This window comes from Lycium barbarum, chromosome 5 (genome assembly GCF_019175385.1).
Source record: "Lycium barbarum isolate Lr01 chromosome 5, ASM1917538v2, whole genome shotgun sequence".
NCBI lineage: Eukaryota > Viridiplantae > Streptophyta > Magnoliopsida > Solanales > Solanaceae > Lycium > Lycium barbarum.
In genome coordinates, this window is record NC_083341.1 from 132,680,901 (window position 1) to 132,697,203 (window position 16,303).

Below are 16,303 nucleotides of genomic sequence, written 5' to 3' on the forward strand. Positions count from 1 at the left end.
AATGTATACATGTATAAAAAATTAAAAAAAAATAATTGTAGAGACAACATAACAAAAATATAAAGATAATGTATGAAAAATATAAGGATAATATAGAGACAATAAAGTGTATTCTCTTTAAATTTCTCCCTTCTTCACTTAGTGGTTAGGTAAAATAAGTATGTACATTTATATGTATATAATATATGGTATAGAAATATATAAAAGAATATAGAGATGTAAAATGATGTAAAGGAAAAAAATGTGGGTTAAATTGAAAAAAGATGCATGAAAAATGTAGAGAAAATATATGAAGAAAATGTAGAGACAATGTATGAATAAATATAAACAAAATTCATGAATAAATGTAAAGACAATACATGAATAAGTGTAGAGACAAATGCATGAAAATATAAAGACAAATGCAAGAATAAATGTAAAGATAATGTATGAATACAGACAAATGTATGAATGAATATAAACACAAATGCATGAATAAATATAAAGACAATGTATGTAATGTATATAAAAAAAATAAAGACAAGACATATAATAAATTTAAAGACAATGTATATAAAAAATATAAAATCAATGTATATAAAAAATATAAAGACAATGTATGAAAAAAGAAAAGAGAAATTTTATTTCACTTTTCAAATAAGATAAATTAGTCTAAATATTATAATCCCACAACTAAATCCGAGAATAACTTAGCCCACAGCCAAATAATCCAAGAATAACTTAATCCACAAACCAAATGACCCTAAGCGACAAATAAAACGTACTAACAAATGTTGATGGGTATTCCATTGGACACAGTTGTGATAACTCATCTTGAGGATGTTGTCACGTGGGTAGATTCTTGATATGCCAATAACGTTTCGCCACGTAGGATAAGTCCATGTGATAATGAGGAAAAAACAAACTATGGCAATTGGCAATTGACAATCTACATTCTACATAATTTTTATATTCTATTTTATTGATGTCACGTGAAAAGGATTGATCAATATAGTGTAATTAAGATAACGTTTGTAATAGACCACGAAACAATATCTCTCAAAAGAGGGTTAGAAGTGAGCTAAAGCTCAAACGTCATTAGCGGAACTAGAAATTTATATAAGGGATTAAAGAATCTGAAATGACACAAATGTAATTTAAACATATGATCTAAGGCCCCGTTTGTCTATAGATACAAAAAAAAAATCATTTTTTTTTTTAAATTTTGGAATTGGAGTTGGAGTTGTGTTTGACCATAATTTTTGAAATTGTAGTTTTTAGTGAAATGTAGTTATAAAAAAGTGAAATTTTTTTAAAACATAAGTTTTTGAAATTTTTGGTATTCCGGAATATAACTTCAAGTTGTATTCGAAATTCTCATGGCCAAACACTGATTCTGGAAAAAAGTAAATAATTCTTATGGCCAAACGGGGGCTAAAGCAATTATAAACCCTTATTACCACTGTACTTGATTTTTTTCATGTCAAGGAAATTCAACGTTCGCATAACCAAATTAAAAAATATCACTTTTACTGTATTTGCACATGTAATTTTCCAATAAAGAAGATTCAGTTGAATCTCCCTTGACACTGCTTAGTTTCGCCAGACTCTAAACATTTTTTTGCGCGGATTGCCCTTCTTTTGGGGTGGTCTTTAAATTTTGCCCCTCATATTTGTGGTTTTTAAATTATGCCCCTCATATTGTTGGTCTTTAATTTTTGCCCTTCGCATTGCAACTCTGAGCGTTCACGCAGAAATCATGGTCTTTAATTTTTGCCCTTCGCATTGCAACTCTGAGCGTTCACGCAGAAATCATGAGGTTCTGAGTTTGAACCCCCGCTCAAGCATAAATTAAAAAAAAAAATTGCAAGGCAAAGTTTGGGTCGTGTGTATGCCAGACCCGGCATATACTTGTTAAGGAATTACTAAATTTATACCGGACCCGGCATACTCATGCCTTATGGACAGACTTGACATACGTATGTCGGGTCCGACATAACTTTGGTAATTCCTTAACAAGTGTATGTCGGTAGGGGCATACTTTAAATGGGCAAACTTTTATGCCGAACCCGACATAAATTTGTGAAGAAAGTACCAAAGTTATGTCGGACCCGGCATACTTATGCCGAGTCTGCCCATAAGGCATGAGTATGCCGGGTCCGGCATAAATTTGGTAATTCCTTAACAAGTATATGCCGGTGGGGGTATACTTTTAATGGGCAAACTTTTATGCCGGACCCGGCATAGACTTGTGAAGGAATTACCAAAGTTATGCCGGACCTGGCATACTTATGCCAAGTCTGCCCATAAGGCATAAGTATGCCGGGTCCGGCAAACTTTGGTAATTCCTTCACAAGTGTATGCCGGTGGGGGCATAGTGAAATTTAAACTCTGCCTTGCGATTTTTTTTTAAAAATTTTGATTGTGTGGGGGTTCGAACCTGGAACCCATGAGGTTTAGCTGAAGGGCAAAATTTAAAGACCACCCCAAAAGAAGGGCAATTCTGCGAATTGCCCGACTCTAAACAGTCATTATTTTGATAATGGGCCAGCCAAAAAAAAAAAAAACGAATTGCCCTTCTTTTGGGGTGGTCTTTAAATTTTACCCCTCATATTTGTGGTCTTTAAATTTTGCCCTTCAGCTAAAATTCATAGGTTCCGGGTTCGAACCCCCACTCAGTCAAAATTTTTTTAAAAATTCAATAGGCAGAGTTTGAATTTCTCTATGCCCCCTCCGGTAGATTTTTAGTTATATATATATATATATATATATATATATATATATATATATATATATTTTACTTTTCAAGGTAAACTTTTAGTTATGTCTTAACTAAAAGTATGCCCTATAAGGCGGAACTTTTCCTTAAGGCAAAATTTATGCCTTAAGGAAAAGTTCTTGTCTTATGGGGCATACTTTTGGTTATGCCTTAATTAAAAGTCTGCCCCATAAGGCATAACTAAACTATGCCTTAAGGAAAAATTCTGTCTTATGGGGCATAACTAAAAGTTTGCCTTATAAGGCATAAGTATGTCGGGGCCGACATAACTTTAGTTATTCCTTAAGAAGTGTATGCCGGATCCGACATACACTCCCCCCAGCCCTACCTTGAGAAATTATTTTTTTATTTTATGCTTGAACGGGGGTTCGAACCTAGAACCTTAGGTATTCGCCCACCTTTCCAAGCAAAGGGCAAAACTTAAAGACCACAAATATGAGGGGTAAAATTTAAAGACCACAAATATGAGGGGCAAAATTTAAAGACTACCCCAAAAGAAGGGTAATCCGCGCAAAAAAATGAAAAAAAAAAAAAAAAAGACTCGCATCTTGTGTTTATATGATCGTAAAATTAAGGGAAAAGGTGCAAATATACCCTTTAACTTTGCAATTTAGATTAGATATACTCTCATTATAAAAGGGGTGTAAATATACTCTGCCGTTATAAAATGGTGCAGATATACCCTTTTTGCTGACAGATTTTTTTTTAAAAAAATCATTTAGTTTATTTTTTAATTAAAAAAATACTACGTGGCTTTAAAAAAAGTCTACCCATTTTTTTTAGTAGACATATTTTTCCAAAGCCACATGATAATTTTTTTCTGGTGGATCAGGTCTGGTCCATTTAAAAAAATGGGTAGACTTATTTTTTTTAAATCCACGGAGATATTTTTTTAAACGAACCAGACCCAACCCACCAGAAAAAAATTTACCATGTGGCGTTAGAAAAATATGTCTACTAAAAACAATGAGTAGACTTTTTTTTAAAGCCACATGACATTTTTTTAATTAAAAAATAAACTAAATGATTTTAAAAAAATCTTGTTAGCGAAAAGGGTATATTTGTACTATTTGTGTAAGGGCAGGAGTATATTTGCACCATTTTGTAACGGTAAGGGTGTATATACATCACTTCTTTAACGAGAAGTATACCTGCTCTACATCGCAAAGTTGAGAGGTATGTTTGCGCCTTTTCCCTAAAATTAATGTACACAACATACGTGTATAGTGTTCATTTGCTTCTACTTTTTTATTATGAAAATTGAAAAGTAGTCTAATACTTTGGTGGAATAAAATAAAAAATTGAGTGCGAAATGAAAATAATAAATTTGTTGCTACTTTAATTGCTTCTTTTAAGGTCCTAAATGGTTCCTTATCCATTGTGAACAAAAGTGCTCTTGGGGTGAAATCGCATTCACCCTGGATGAACAATAAAATTTTTGGGTTTCAACTTTTTAGTGGGTCTGGCGGGTGCTTTAAAACGATTTAAATGGGTGGGTAGATTTAATTGAATAAGAAAAAAAACATGTCACATAGGTAATTTCATGTGGGGAGATGGGGATTTAACGGATGAAGGGTAAATATGGTCTGAAAGTTGGATGGGTATATCCACAAATAAAGCTTTTTCTTTTAGGGTATAGGAGCAAATCTAATCATTTTCTGTTGGAGCTATAGTATCTCAAATTAACCTGACCTAGCATCGTAAGAAAATTACTATTGCATATTCACTAAATGTTTGTTTCATCTTTAGAAAGAAAATAAAACAAGAAAAAACATGCAATTATTAACTTCCATTGATTTATCTATGTACAGTAGAATTTTTGGTGAGAATAAATTGAAGCAGAGTTTTCAGGATGCATGTTGGGTTCTAGTTGTAGTCAGAAAGACTGCATGGTCCCTTCGATCTTATCAACTTTTTCTATTATTTGATCCTAACAAATCACTGGACTTTAATTCCACTGGTCTATATGAGCCTCCTCATATTGTCGGTTTCAAATCCAGATAAAAAGAGGAGGGTTAAGATATGTTAAAATAAACCTAATCAATTCATGATAAATCTTTATAATACATGTATTATTGGGCGAGATGAATTTAAATGAAAGAAACATGATTAGTGAGGATTAATACGGGTACGTGTCCGATTCTTCAAAACAATGCTATCTTTCAAGGATCTGACACGAGCAAGATGACATTTTTTTCGAGCAACATATAAGTTTTTGAAACTCTCTGATATTAAATAACGTTCATCACTAGTTGAACCAAGAAATTGATATCTAGCAACTATAGTAACATAAAATGGATTTTGCTAATACAAGAACTTATACTGCTTAATATTCCTTCTATATTTTTGATTTTCTTTCCTTTTTAAGTGTTTTATTATGGGGAGGGGATAAAGAAGAAGGTTGGTTCAATAAATGAAACTTTTACTTTTTCTATTTTCTTCTTACTTTCCTCCACCCATCTTTCATCATTTCTGAACAGTTGCAAACGTGAAGCACATGCCCACCAATTAGGCTAACCCAAATTTGAATTTTCTAATATCCAGAAATTAAAAGCAATCAATGCTCTCTTTTTATTTCTGTTTCATCAGGCATGTAACATGTAGAAGATCTTTTTATGTGCATCTGATTTTTCAAGTTCTAGAAAATTAAATTATTTTCTCATTGATTGAAATAATATTGTCCCTTGTTAAAACTACTTAGATATGTGATAAACCAACTGTATAAGTGTTCAGAACAGAATAAAAAAAAAAAAACTCGGAAACCACACCAATTACCTTAGAAATGTCTGGTCTCGAACTTTTGACCCTCGCTTACCTCATGCACGAAATTTCAAGATCAAAAGTCAAAACTTATTAAACTTAAAGTTTTGCTCATAGGACAAGTGAGGCCAAAAGTTTAAAGCCACCCACCTCCAAGGCTATTCTTGTACATCACCCGAATAATTGCCTTTTGATAAACATCATTACTAGTGAAACAACACAACTTGAAATGAAACTTATTATACTTGTGAAACTTACAGCTGCAGAAATTACAATACAAAAGAATTGTACTTATTTTTAATAAAAAGGAACTTTACGAAAGAAAAAAAAAACAGCAAGACTAAGAAACTCTATTTCTGAAATTGTACCTACCTTAATGTTTGTTGCTAGCCATGGTCCTATTTAGGCAATTGTGGACTAACAGCTTCATGTGAAGTTGATCTAACGACAATGACCAATCAACTCAACATAAAAAACATCTTCAATTACACCATATGGTGTTGTAGCTATCCAAATACCAACTCGATTAAAAGAAACACTTTTTTCGTCTCTGCTGAATTAATGAACTTCACGGACCTTGTCGCGAATGTCCATGTTTGTACTAAGAACGGAGCTTTCTATGCTGTTTCAGCGTTGCGTAGATGCCTATCCTGTCCATTCGTATCCCAAAAACCAGAATACGAAGTTCTTCTCTTAGACTTGTAACCTTTACCTCTCTTTTTCAATCCCTTACGGCCTCTAAGCATGACGGACATGACACCTAAGAAGCCGAAGATTGAAAGCGCCCACAAGACCATGATCCAAAATCTCATGGAAGTGAATGTCCCGTTCGACGTTTCACCTTGGGAGGATTCCCGAGAATTATTCTTGGGAATTTCATCGTGCCTCAAGGCCTGAATGTCGTCAACATTTCCAAACTTCCTTGAAGTGGTAGTTTCAGCCGCCATTCTAGCTTCAGCACCGGTTCTAGTTTCAGCATCAGTTCTAGTTTCAGCATCGGTTCTCGCTTCAGCATTGGTTTGAGTATCATTGACTCTGTCATGATTTACTCTTTCCAGTTTGGGAGTGGAAATAGAGTTGGGCTCCGGACATTTTCTTCTCTCATGGTGTAGACGAAGAGCTTCATTCAATGTCGTAGCACATTCTATGCTAAGCAAGTCGCGCTGTAGTGAATTGTTGTCAGTTTGATCAAGTGATGATGGATCGGGAGGATCGGGAAACTTAGCCCCACATTTGTTAACCAAGTCGGTGTGTCTCCAGTTTGCTTTGTCAAAACTCCAGTTACCAACCCTATATTCCAAGCCATAGTGGAAGACTCTGTAGTTAACACCGGGCGCAGGAACATATCCTGGGTATATCAGAATCTCGTCGCTTATGACATGTCGCAAATTCAACTGCACAACATTAAAATTCAGATTAGACAGTTTGAAGATTAGAGTACAGGAGTGGACGCGAAGGAGTACAAGCTTGATAAGAATGTGTTAAGGTTTTGTTGAAAATTGTTTATATTACTGCTCCTAGAATAATAGTTGTAGGACGAGACTTTATTTAAATATGTTTTTGACTTTTATTCGCCAGATTTTCTATTTTAAGTTTGGCTATTTAAATCCATCTATGCTTAATAAAAATTTGAAGATAATTTCAATCAGTTTTAATCTTTTTGTTGCAAACTAATCTTTTTCTTGAAGGAAACTGAGGATCTTCCTTCATACTATTAACACAATAGCATCCACAATGTAGTAATTAAAAGAGTCTTGTTTAAGAGGAGATTATTCTCTCGATATTTATTATACTTTCTTTTATATTAGTTTTCTCATATATAGGTCAATTGACCAAACCACGTTATAATATTCTCTTTTGATATATTTTTATTTTGTTTATGACATATCATCATTCAAGGTTTGCTTTGTTAGCTTCCACATGACCCTTGTTATTTCGATCCACTGCATTAGTTGGATGCTGCATAAACTGATTAAAGAGAACTAACTCTTTATAATAAGCCTAGAAAAGTACCTCAGCAGCACCAAATGAGTAACCATACATCTCGCTAATCCACCCAGCTTCATAGACATCTCCCGTTATGTTCTTGGACCAATGAGATCTATCAAGACGGACCTCCTCTGTTTTGTGCAGCCACTGCAGCGCAAATTTTCGTAGATCATCTACGTGCATTATGATCACACCCCCAACCTTGTCACAAGCTTCAGGATGCTTAGTGTGGAGCTTTGCCAGTACGTTGTCACAGCCGATAAGGTAGCTGATTCAGAATAGGAACAAAAGTAATAGACTGGTAAGTATCTGTGCAATGTGAATTTCATGGAGAACATGACAAAAATGGTCCCGTATGTTTTGAGGTAGGTTCAGAATAGTCCCTTGAGTATGCACTGAACAGTTTTGGTCCGTTAAGTTTGCCAAAAGTTTACCCCTTTTAGTCTCTGTCAAATATTTACTGACCTCTGCGAGTCAGATTTGACAGGAACTATGGGGAAAAAAAAGGAAATTAGCGGGAACTCACATTTTAGAGGTTCAATTTTTATAGTTTCTGCTTCTTTATTTTATTTCTAGAGTCTGGTGTAGCTTTTTCAGGTGTAATTTCTTTTTGAAACTGGTAATGTTGAACTTTTTGAGGTGTAATTTCTGATACTTTTCTAATCTTTTTAGGGTCTAGTGCAGTTATTTGTATTGCATATTAAAGATTTGATGGGACTTTCTTGGTGTGTATGGTTAAATGTTCATAAATATTTGACTGGGGCAAACTTAAAGGACCAAAATTGTTCGGTGCATACTTAAGAGACTATTTTGAGCCTACCCTCAAACATAAGGGACCATTTTTGTCATTTTCTCAGAATTTCATGCAAGAGTACAAGGTAAGAACTGATTCGCCAAAACAATTGTAATAAACCGTGCAAAATGCTCCAATAGAATGAAAATTGAATTATAACCCTTACTCATAAGGAGTTGATACTGGTCGGCTGCGACCTGCTTTGAATTCCCATGGTGTTATTGGTCCTCTCATGATCATGTCGGCATCCAGAATTACAATGTATTCAGCATCTGTCTTCACATGATTCATCCAATGAAGAACTGCCGCAGGTTTGTTGATTGCTGGATACCTGACATAAGCAAAAATAGATCCTTTGTGACAAAATTGCTCCTACAACTCCTCCTTTGCACATATCATATTTATCATATAACAAAATATTTACGTATAATATGTTATTTACAATGTATTACCAAGAAAGTCTCTGTACAGATCTAGATAAATGAATCTGCAAACAAGATTCAAACTTCTACTGAACAGATTAAACATAAGTTGGATAGAACGAGCTCTATATCAGCTTCAATTCAGATGCGAAGGTGTTTGACTGCACACGGAGTTTAAGAGAAATGGGAAGACTTTTGAAACTTGTGGTATAAAATAAGCTACAGAATTTCTGTGGCTATAAATCATCTCATTAAGGGTAAAATGGGAAATTTTAAGTTAAATAGTTACGAAAAATAGAAATGTGTCATTCTTTTGGAACTGGCTAAAAATGAAAAAGTGTCGCAAAAATTGGGACAGCGGGAGTATTTTATATGCTCCCTCCAGCCCTCTAACTAGTCTGTTTAATTTCCTTTTAAGAAAATCTCCGAATGTGGAAAATGGTTTTGATCGAAAGATCATATTTTCTGACAAAAAAAATGAATAGGAAACAACAGACTACCAATCTCCCGTTAATGGATGTCGGCTCATGGATGGTACATAGTGGGTGGGAGCTAGATCATGGCCTTTGTATTGCTTCAAGTCTTCCTCTGTACAGCTTAGGAGCCTTGTGATATTCCCTGGCTGACCGCTCTTGTAAAAACTGTGGACGAGGCCCACTGTTTGCCAATCAAAGTAAGGTGAGCATTCTGTGGAGAAAATGGTGTGGATTTTCGGGTGGGGCTTTTCAGGCTCATTGTTATCAACTTCTTTATGAATTTCAACCTCCATCATCTGTCGACTTTGAGCAGTCAAACGTTTTGGCCGACTTAATTCAGCGAATGTTTTACTCTTTAGGAAGCTTAGATACTTTGACCACTTTGGCTTAGGGCATCCAAAGGCAGCATGCTGTAACAAAAGGCCCTCATTCAGGGTATTAATGCACTCTATATTCAGAAACAGCGCCCTCCTTTTGTTATGATCAGTTTCCATCTGTGTTATCTGCAAGGAGCAAAATCATAGAGATTCTAACGAACATTGCAAGAAAATAGAGTGCAAGTTATCTCACAGAATGACTGATCCAAACAACTAGTGACTAAGTGCGGAAGGGATCATTACTAGGCATGAATGGCCACACAATTAAGTAAACTCATTAACTTCATATTCTAAAACTATAAAAACTTAGATCACTAAATTTATATATCAGAAGACCCAACAAGGAAAGCTTTAAGCTGGTTAAGTGTTTTGAACTCCAACATTTTAAAACTCGTACTACTATGTCTATGAGCCAGCGGTCATAGTTCCCCACATTAGTGAGCCGGTGTAGCATTACATACCACGATATTTAAGGGATTTTAATCATGACCAAAGCAAAATTTGATAGAAAGAACTGATTTGAAATTCAATGATCTAACCATATCAGAAATCAGCAGATTTGGAATGCTGAAGTTTGTTTTTCTCTGACAAGTATACTAATTTCAGAATGCAAGTTTATGTTTTACTAGTATAAATTAAATCAGAAAGACAAAAAATAGGTTTAACCTGCAAAAGAAATTTAGGGTATTAAACTATTGATGGATTTGTTCCTCGATTGTCGATAGTAAATGTTCCTTTATGTCGGATTTAGAAGACAAAGGACTGATAACAAATTTAAGACAGTAAGCATCTCAGTGTATGAAAGATTTAACAGAGGTTTATATCAGCTCGAGTCCGCTTAATTTACTTCATCAATCTTACTTTGTTAAACATGTCTGAATAAACATAAATGACAAGATTAAACACACTCTTTTGCTCACCCCAACAACCTCCACTCACTGTATATATGAATTCGTCATTTTACAAGTTTTAGCATCAACTGACATTGATTTTTTTTTTCCTTAAGAGCACATTCAGCTGAGAGATATTCACAAAATGGGAAGCCATGCTGGTAAGAAACAAAAAGAAATTTATATCACGCATAGACTAAGATGATCTGTTTAAATAGTGGACACTAAAGTTTACCTCTAGGGGATAAGGAGGTTCAGGGAAGAGCCGGCTGCAATCATAGACAATGTCGTCATCATGATGTTTTAGTTTACTGAATGACCAGTTTCCAACAGTAAAAGGCAAGCCATAATGCATAAGAATAGGTTCAACGCCCTCTCGTGGAGTATACCCAGGGTATATCATCAAGTTATCGTTAATCTTATGCCGGAGTCCTACCTGACAAATCAACCGTCAAGGATATATATATATATAATCTTAACAAAAGCTTAGAAAAGCAGCAACTAGAGGTGACAAATATTAGCCCATGCAAACATGACTAGCCCAACCCGTTCAAGTTTGGGTGGGTCAATGACCCGTCCATTTATCAGCTCAGCTCATTTTAGCCCAACCTATTTCAGCCCATCTAATAATTAGGCTGATATGTATCCCAGATTGACTCATAGAAACCTTGCCAAAATAGTTCCAAAAAGTCATATTTTTGATATGTTATATATAGCCATAATAAAGAGAGAAATATTAGGTACTTAAAAAACTACAAAAGAACAAAGAAAAAAATTAGAACTTAGTAAGAATCGGGCGGGTTGGGTTATGACCCACTTTTTAACTCATTTTAGCCCAACCTATTTCAGCCCAAGTAACATTTGATTTATTAACTCAGCCTATTTTTACCCACCCAAATCCAGCCCAATCCGCCCACTTGACATCCCTAGCAGCAACAGATATCTGTATAATAAAAGATAAACAATTGAAACAACTTGCCTCAGCAGCACCAAATGAATATCCATACATCTCACTGATCCACCCTGTTCCGTAGATATCACCAGTATAGTTGGTTGCCCAGTGAGCTCTGTCTTCCCGTACTTCTTCAGTCTTTGAAAGCCATAGGGGTGCCAAAGCTCGAAGATCATCTATATGCATGGCTAATAGCCCACCAACCTTGTCACAAAGTTCAGGATGCTTTGTGTGCAGCTTCGCAAGAATATTATCGCATCCAATTAAATACCTAATTAGAAAATAAACTCTTTTCAATCAACAACTCCTCAACAATAGAGGGTATAGGGAAAGGACTACGATAAACAATCAATGTGACAAGAAGGTTTATATAATTAAGGATTATGAAGATTTGAAAACGGATGATGCAAACATCAAAATGGTTTCTCAAACAAACATCCTTCAAGCGGGTTTTTAATTTTTTGATGTTTATGGCTTTCCTTGAATCAGGAATTTGCTTTCATATGCCAAGTGCAATAAAAGTTGATGAGCTAATATTAATCTACATAGGAAGTGCAAGGGATTATTCCTTATCTTGATCCCTTTCTAGTTCACTTTGGTTATGTAGATGTTTTCTGGACATATTCTGGGAAATGTAGATGTTTCCTGGACATATAGGTTCAAGTAATCATTAAGTTACATCATGATAAGGCATGAATCATGAACATTGTTTCAGATGTGGCTATTTGTTAAATATTACATATTTACCCCCGTATACATATATACACAGATATACACCCGTGTATAAATATATACGTGTATATCATATGTATATACATATATTGGACATGTCCCCTTTCCCTTCCCTTTAAATGTTGGACCGAGCCTGGTCCATTAACACCGCGACTAGGCCCAACGCGTCAGTAAAGAAGAGGGCAAAGACCTTATCTTTTCATTTTTGTCTTCAGTCTCAACCAAACGACCCCTAAAAGACGAGGATTTACTCTTTCAACCTCAAGCACCGTACGTCACTCGCTTGACGTCACCGTTGCCAGATTCGGCAAAGTTTCCAACACGCTAGCCTTATGCAGTGTTGTGTGACCATTTGGAATAAGAGCATTAGCCTAACTATGCCGCATGATTGCAAATTTTCTTTCCATCAAGAAATTCTTTTGCGTCCCCATCAAGATCTTACTAAAATGAAACTAAAAATGGGCAAAATGGGAATTTGGTTTTACCCATAGTACGCAGAAACAGGCTTCCCTTTCTCTGCCCCAATCTCCCATGGTACGATTGGACCTCGAATGATCATGTCAGCATCCAGTATGACAACCCAATCAACATTTTCTGCCTCTTTGCTGTATTTAAGCCAGTGAAGAACTCCAGCCGGTTTGTTAATTGCAGGATACCTGCAGAAACAAACCGAAACAATATTATTTTTTCTAATTGGCATGTCATGTTTTTGCTGTTGCCTTTAAGCAACACAAGTGCTTCCAAATCAGATCAGAAGAAGATTATGACACAAATGGAAAGAAACAAAGAGAACTGACAAAGATATCAATCCAAAATCAAGATTTAGAATCTGAAGGAAATCAAATCTTTCTATTATCAGAGATATCTCAACTGACTTAGAACTTTTCATATCATTAAATTCTTGATATTTCAAAAGCACCAGTGACAACAATCAACACTAATTTCTATACAAAAATGCATATCCAAAAGTAGAAGGCAAATAAAGAAGGATCAATCACACAACATTTCAAGAAACCGAAACCTTTGTTGAAAACAGCATATGTTTGTCTCTTCACGTTCTTAAATGTTCAAAGCCATCAAAGTCGCAAGAATTAAAAAAACCAGTTCAGATTGAATTAAACACATAAAATTGAAGGCAAAAAACAAATAAAGGCGGCAATCACACAAACATAGACAGCTGATACTTCAGTTGGAAAAACAACATTGTTTCATTTCTTCATATTCTTCATTGTTCAAAGCGAAAAAGCCACAACAATTGAAAATCCTATTCAGCATTGAAGTCAACATAGAAAATTGAAGGCGAAAAAGTAAATAAAGGTGGACATCACACAACACTGGCAAAGTTGATACCTTCGTGGGAAAAAAAAAAACATAATTGCATTTCTTCATAGTTCATACTCTTAATTGTTCAAAGCTATCAAAGTCAAAAGACACAAAAATTCTGTTTAGCATTGAATCGACACATAAAATCAAAGGCAAAAAACAAATAACGTTGGTAATCACAAAACACTAGACAAAGCTGATCCCCTTCGTTGGAAAAATAACATAACTTGATCTGTCTGTTTCCAGATTATTCGAAGCCACAAAATCCACAGAAACCAAATTCAGCATTGAATTCATATATAAAATTAAATGCAAAAACCAAAGAAAGGTGGCAATCACACAACACTAGGCAAAGCTGACCCTCGTTAAAAAACAACAATATATCATCTGTCCATCTTCTTAATTGCTCAAAGCCATCAAAGCCACAAGAATCAAAAACCCAATTCAGCATTTTTATGACCAACAACACTAGGAAAAGTCATCTCATTGGGAGAAAAAAAAAAAACATTTTTTTCATCTTAATTGTTCAAAGCCATTAAAAACCCAATTCATCATTTTTATGACCAACAATACTAGGCAAAGTCACCTCATTGGAAAAAACAAATATCATGTTTTTCATCTTAATTGCTCAATGCCATCAAAGTCTCAAGAATCAAAAACCCAATTCAGCATTTCATCATCATCAACAACACATGCATCCACAAAAATTGAAACTTGTTCATCTTCTTAGTAGCTCAAAGCCATCAAAGTTTCAAGAATCAAAAACCCAATTCAGCATTTTTATCACCATCAACACTAGGCAAAGCTGACAAACAAAACAAACTATCATTTTTTTCATCTAAATTGTTCAAAGCCATCAAAATTTCAAGAATCAAAAACCCAATTCAGCATTTTTATGACCAACAACACCAGGCAAAGTCACCTCATTGGGAAAAAAAAAATCATTGTTTTCATCTTATTGTTCAAAGCCATCAAAATTTCAAGAATCAAAAACCCAATTCAGCATTTTTATGACCAACAACACTAGGCAAAGTCACCTCATTGGAAAAAAAAAATCATTGTTTTCATCTTATTGTTCAAAGCCATCAAAATTTCAAGAATCAAAAACCCAATTCAGCATTTCATCATCATCAACAACACATGCATCCACAAAAATTGAAACTTGTTCATCGTCTTAGTAGCTCAAAGCCATCAAAGTTTCAAGAATCAAAAACCCAATTCAGCATTTTTATCACCATCAACACTAGGCAAAGCTGACAAACAAAACAAACTATCATTTTTTTCATCTAAATTGTTCAAAGCCATCAAAATTTCAAGAATCAAAAACCCAATTCAGCATTTTTATGACCAACAACACTAGGCAAAGTCACCTCATTGGAAAAAAAAATCATTGTTTTCATCTTATTGTTCAAAGCCATCAAAATTTCAAGAATCAAAAACCCAATTCAGCATTTTTATGACCAACAACACTAGGCAAAGTCACCTCATTGGGAAAAAAAAAAATCATTGTTTTCATCTTATTGTTCAAAGCCATCAAATTTTCAAGAATCAAAAACCCAATTCAGCATTTTTATGACCAACAACACTAGGCAAAGTCACCTCATTGGGAAAAAAAAAATCATTGTTTTCATCTTATTGTTCAAAGCCATCAAATTTTCAAGAATCAAAAACCCAATTCAGCATTTTTATGACCAACAACACTAGGCAAAGTCACCTCATTGGAAAAAAAAAAAACCATTGTTTTCATCTTATCATCAAATTTTCAAGAATCAAAAACGCAATTCAGCATTTTATCATAAACAACACTAGCTCAAAGCCATCAAATTTTCAAGAATCAAAAACCCAATTCAGCATTTTATTACAAACAACACATTACACATGCATCCACAAAAACTGAAAAGTATCAGTAGTTCATCTTCTTAATTGCTCAACGCCATAAAAGTCACAAGAATCAAAAACCCAACTCAGCATTTAATCACAAACAACACATGCATCCACAACAACTGAAATTGTTCATCTTCTTAGTAGCTCAAAGCCATCAAATTTCAAGAAATCAAAACCCCAATTCAGCATTTTTATCACCATCAATACTAGGCAAAGCTGACAAACAAAACAAAACATCTTCTTCTTTTTTTTTCTCATCTTAATTGTTCAAAGCCATCAAATTTTCAAGAATCAAAAACCCAATTCAGCATTTTATCATAAACAACACATACATCAACAAAAACTGAAAACCCCCCACAAAAAAACCAAACATCAAGAAATTACCAGTCACCAGTTTTAGGATGTCTACTCATAGAAGGAACCACAAAAGTAGGAGCCAATTCCATTCCTTTATAACCTTTCCTTTCTTCATCAGTACAGCTCAACAATCTTGTAATTGGTCCAGGTTGTTGAGCTTTTTTATAACTATGCATTAAACCAACTGTTTGCCAATCAAAATAATTTTGACATTCTACAGAAAACAAAGTGTGGATCCTCCATCTTTGTGTTTTCTTGATATCAAGATTACTTTTTTCACCACTGATTAAACTCAGTGTAACCACAAAAAGCATCAAGATTGCTTTTTTCTCCATCATAAACACCAAAATTGTAAAGGGTGTTGATATATTGATCTCAATTTCATTATTTTTAGTGGAAAAGTCAAAGGTTTAATCTTTTTATTTTATTAAAAAAAATTGTCTTCTTGTTGTATGATCTAAGGATCGTGAAAGATTAAGGTGTATATTAATTTAAAACTTAATACTAAGTGTGACCTGTTATCTTAGTGGAAAATAGAAAAAAAAAAATTAAAAAAAAAATAACTGTATTTCATGTGTAAGTTCTTGAAA

At 34.4% G+C, this 16,303-nt stretch overlaps 1 protein-coding gene across 2 annotated transcripts; it reads right to left on the reverse strand.

Moving 5' to 3' along the window:
* Positions 1-5,742: 5,742 nt before the first annotated feature.
* Positions 5,743-16,238, reverse strand: LOC132641624 (peptidyl serine alpha-galactosyltransferase). 2 transcript variants are annotated; one of them, XM_060358668.1, is made up of 8 exons: positions 15,741-16,238; positions 12,635-12,805; positions 11,441-11,688; positions 10,701-10,897; positions 9,223-9,701; positions 8,467-8,631; positions 7,532-7,775; positions 5,743-6,912 (listed from the first exon to the last, which is right to left on the reverse strand). In XM_060358668.1, the coding sequence occupies exons 1-8, from the start codon at positions 16,049-16,051 to the stop codon at positions 6,136-6,138; spliced, it is 2,592 nt and encodes an 863-aa protein (XP_060214651.1). In that variant the 5' UTR covers positions 16,052-16,238; the 3' UTR covers positions 5,743-6,135. The 2 variants fall into 2 exon arrangements, with proteins under 2 accessions (XP_060214651.1, XP_060214650.1); XM_060358667.1 differs by having other exon boundaries at positions 10,701-10,901; positions 11,445-11,688; positions 15,741-16,236.
* Positions 16,239-16,303: the final 65 nt, after the last annotated feature.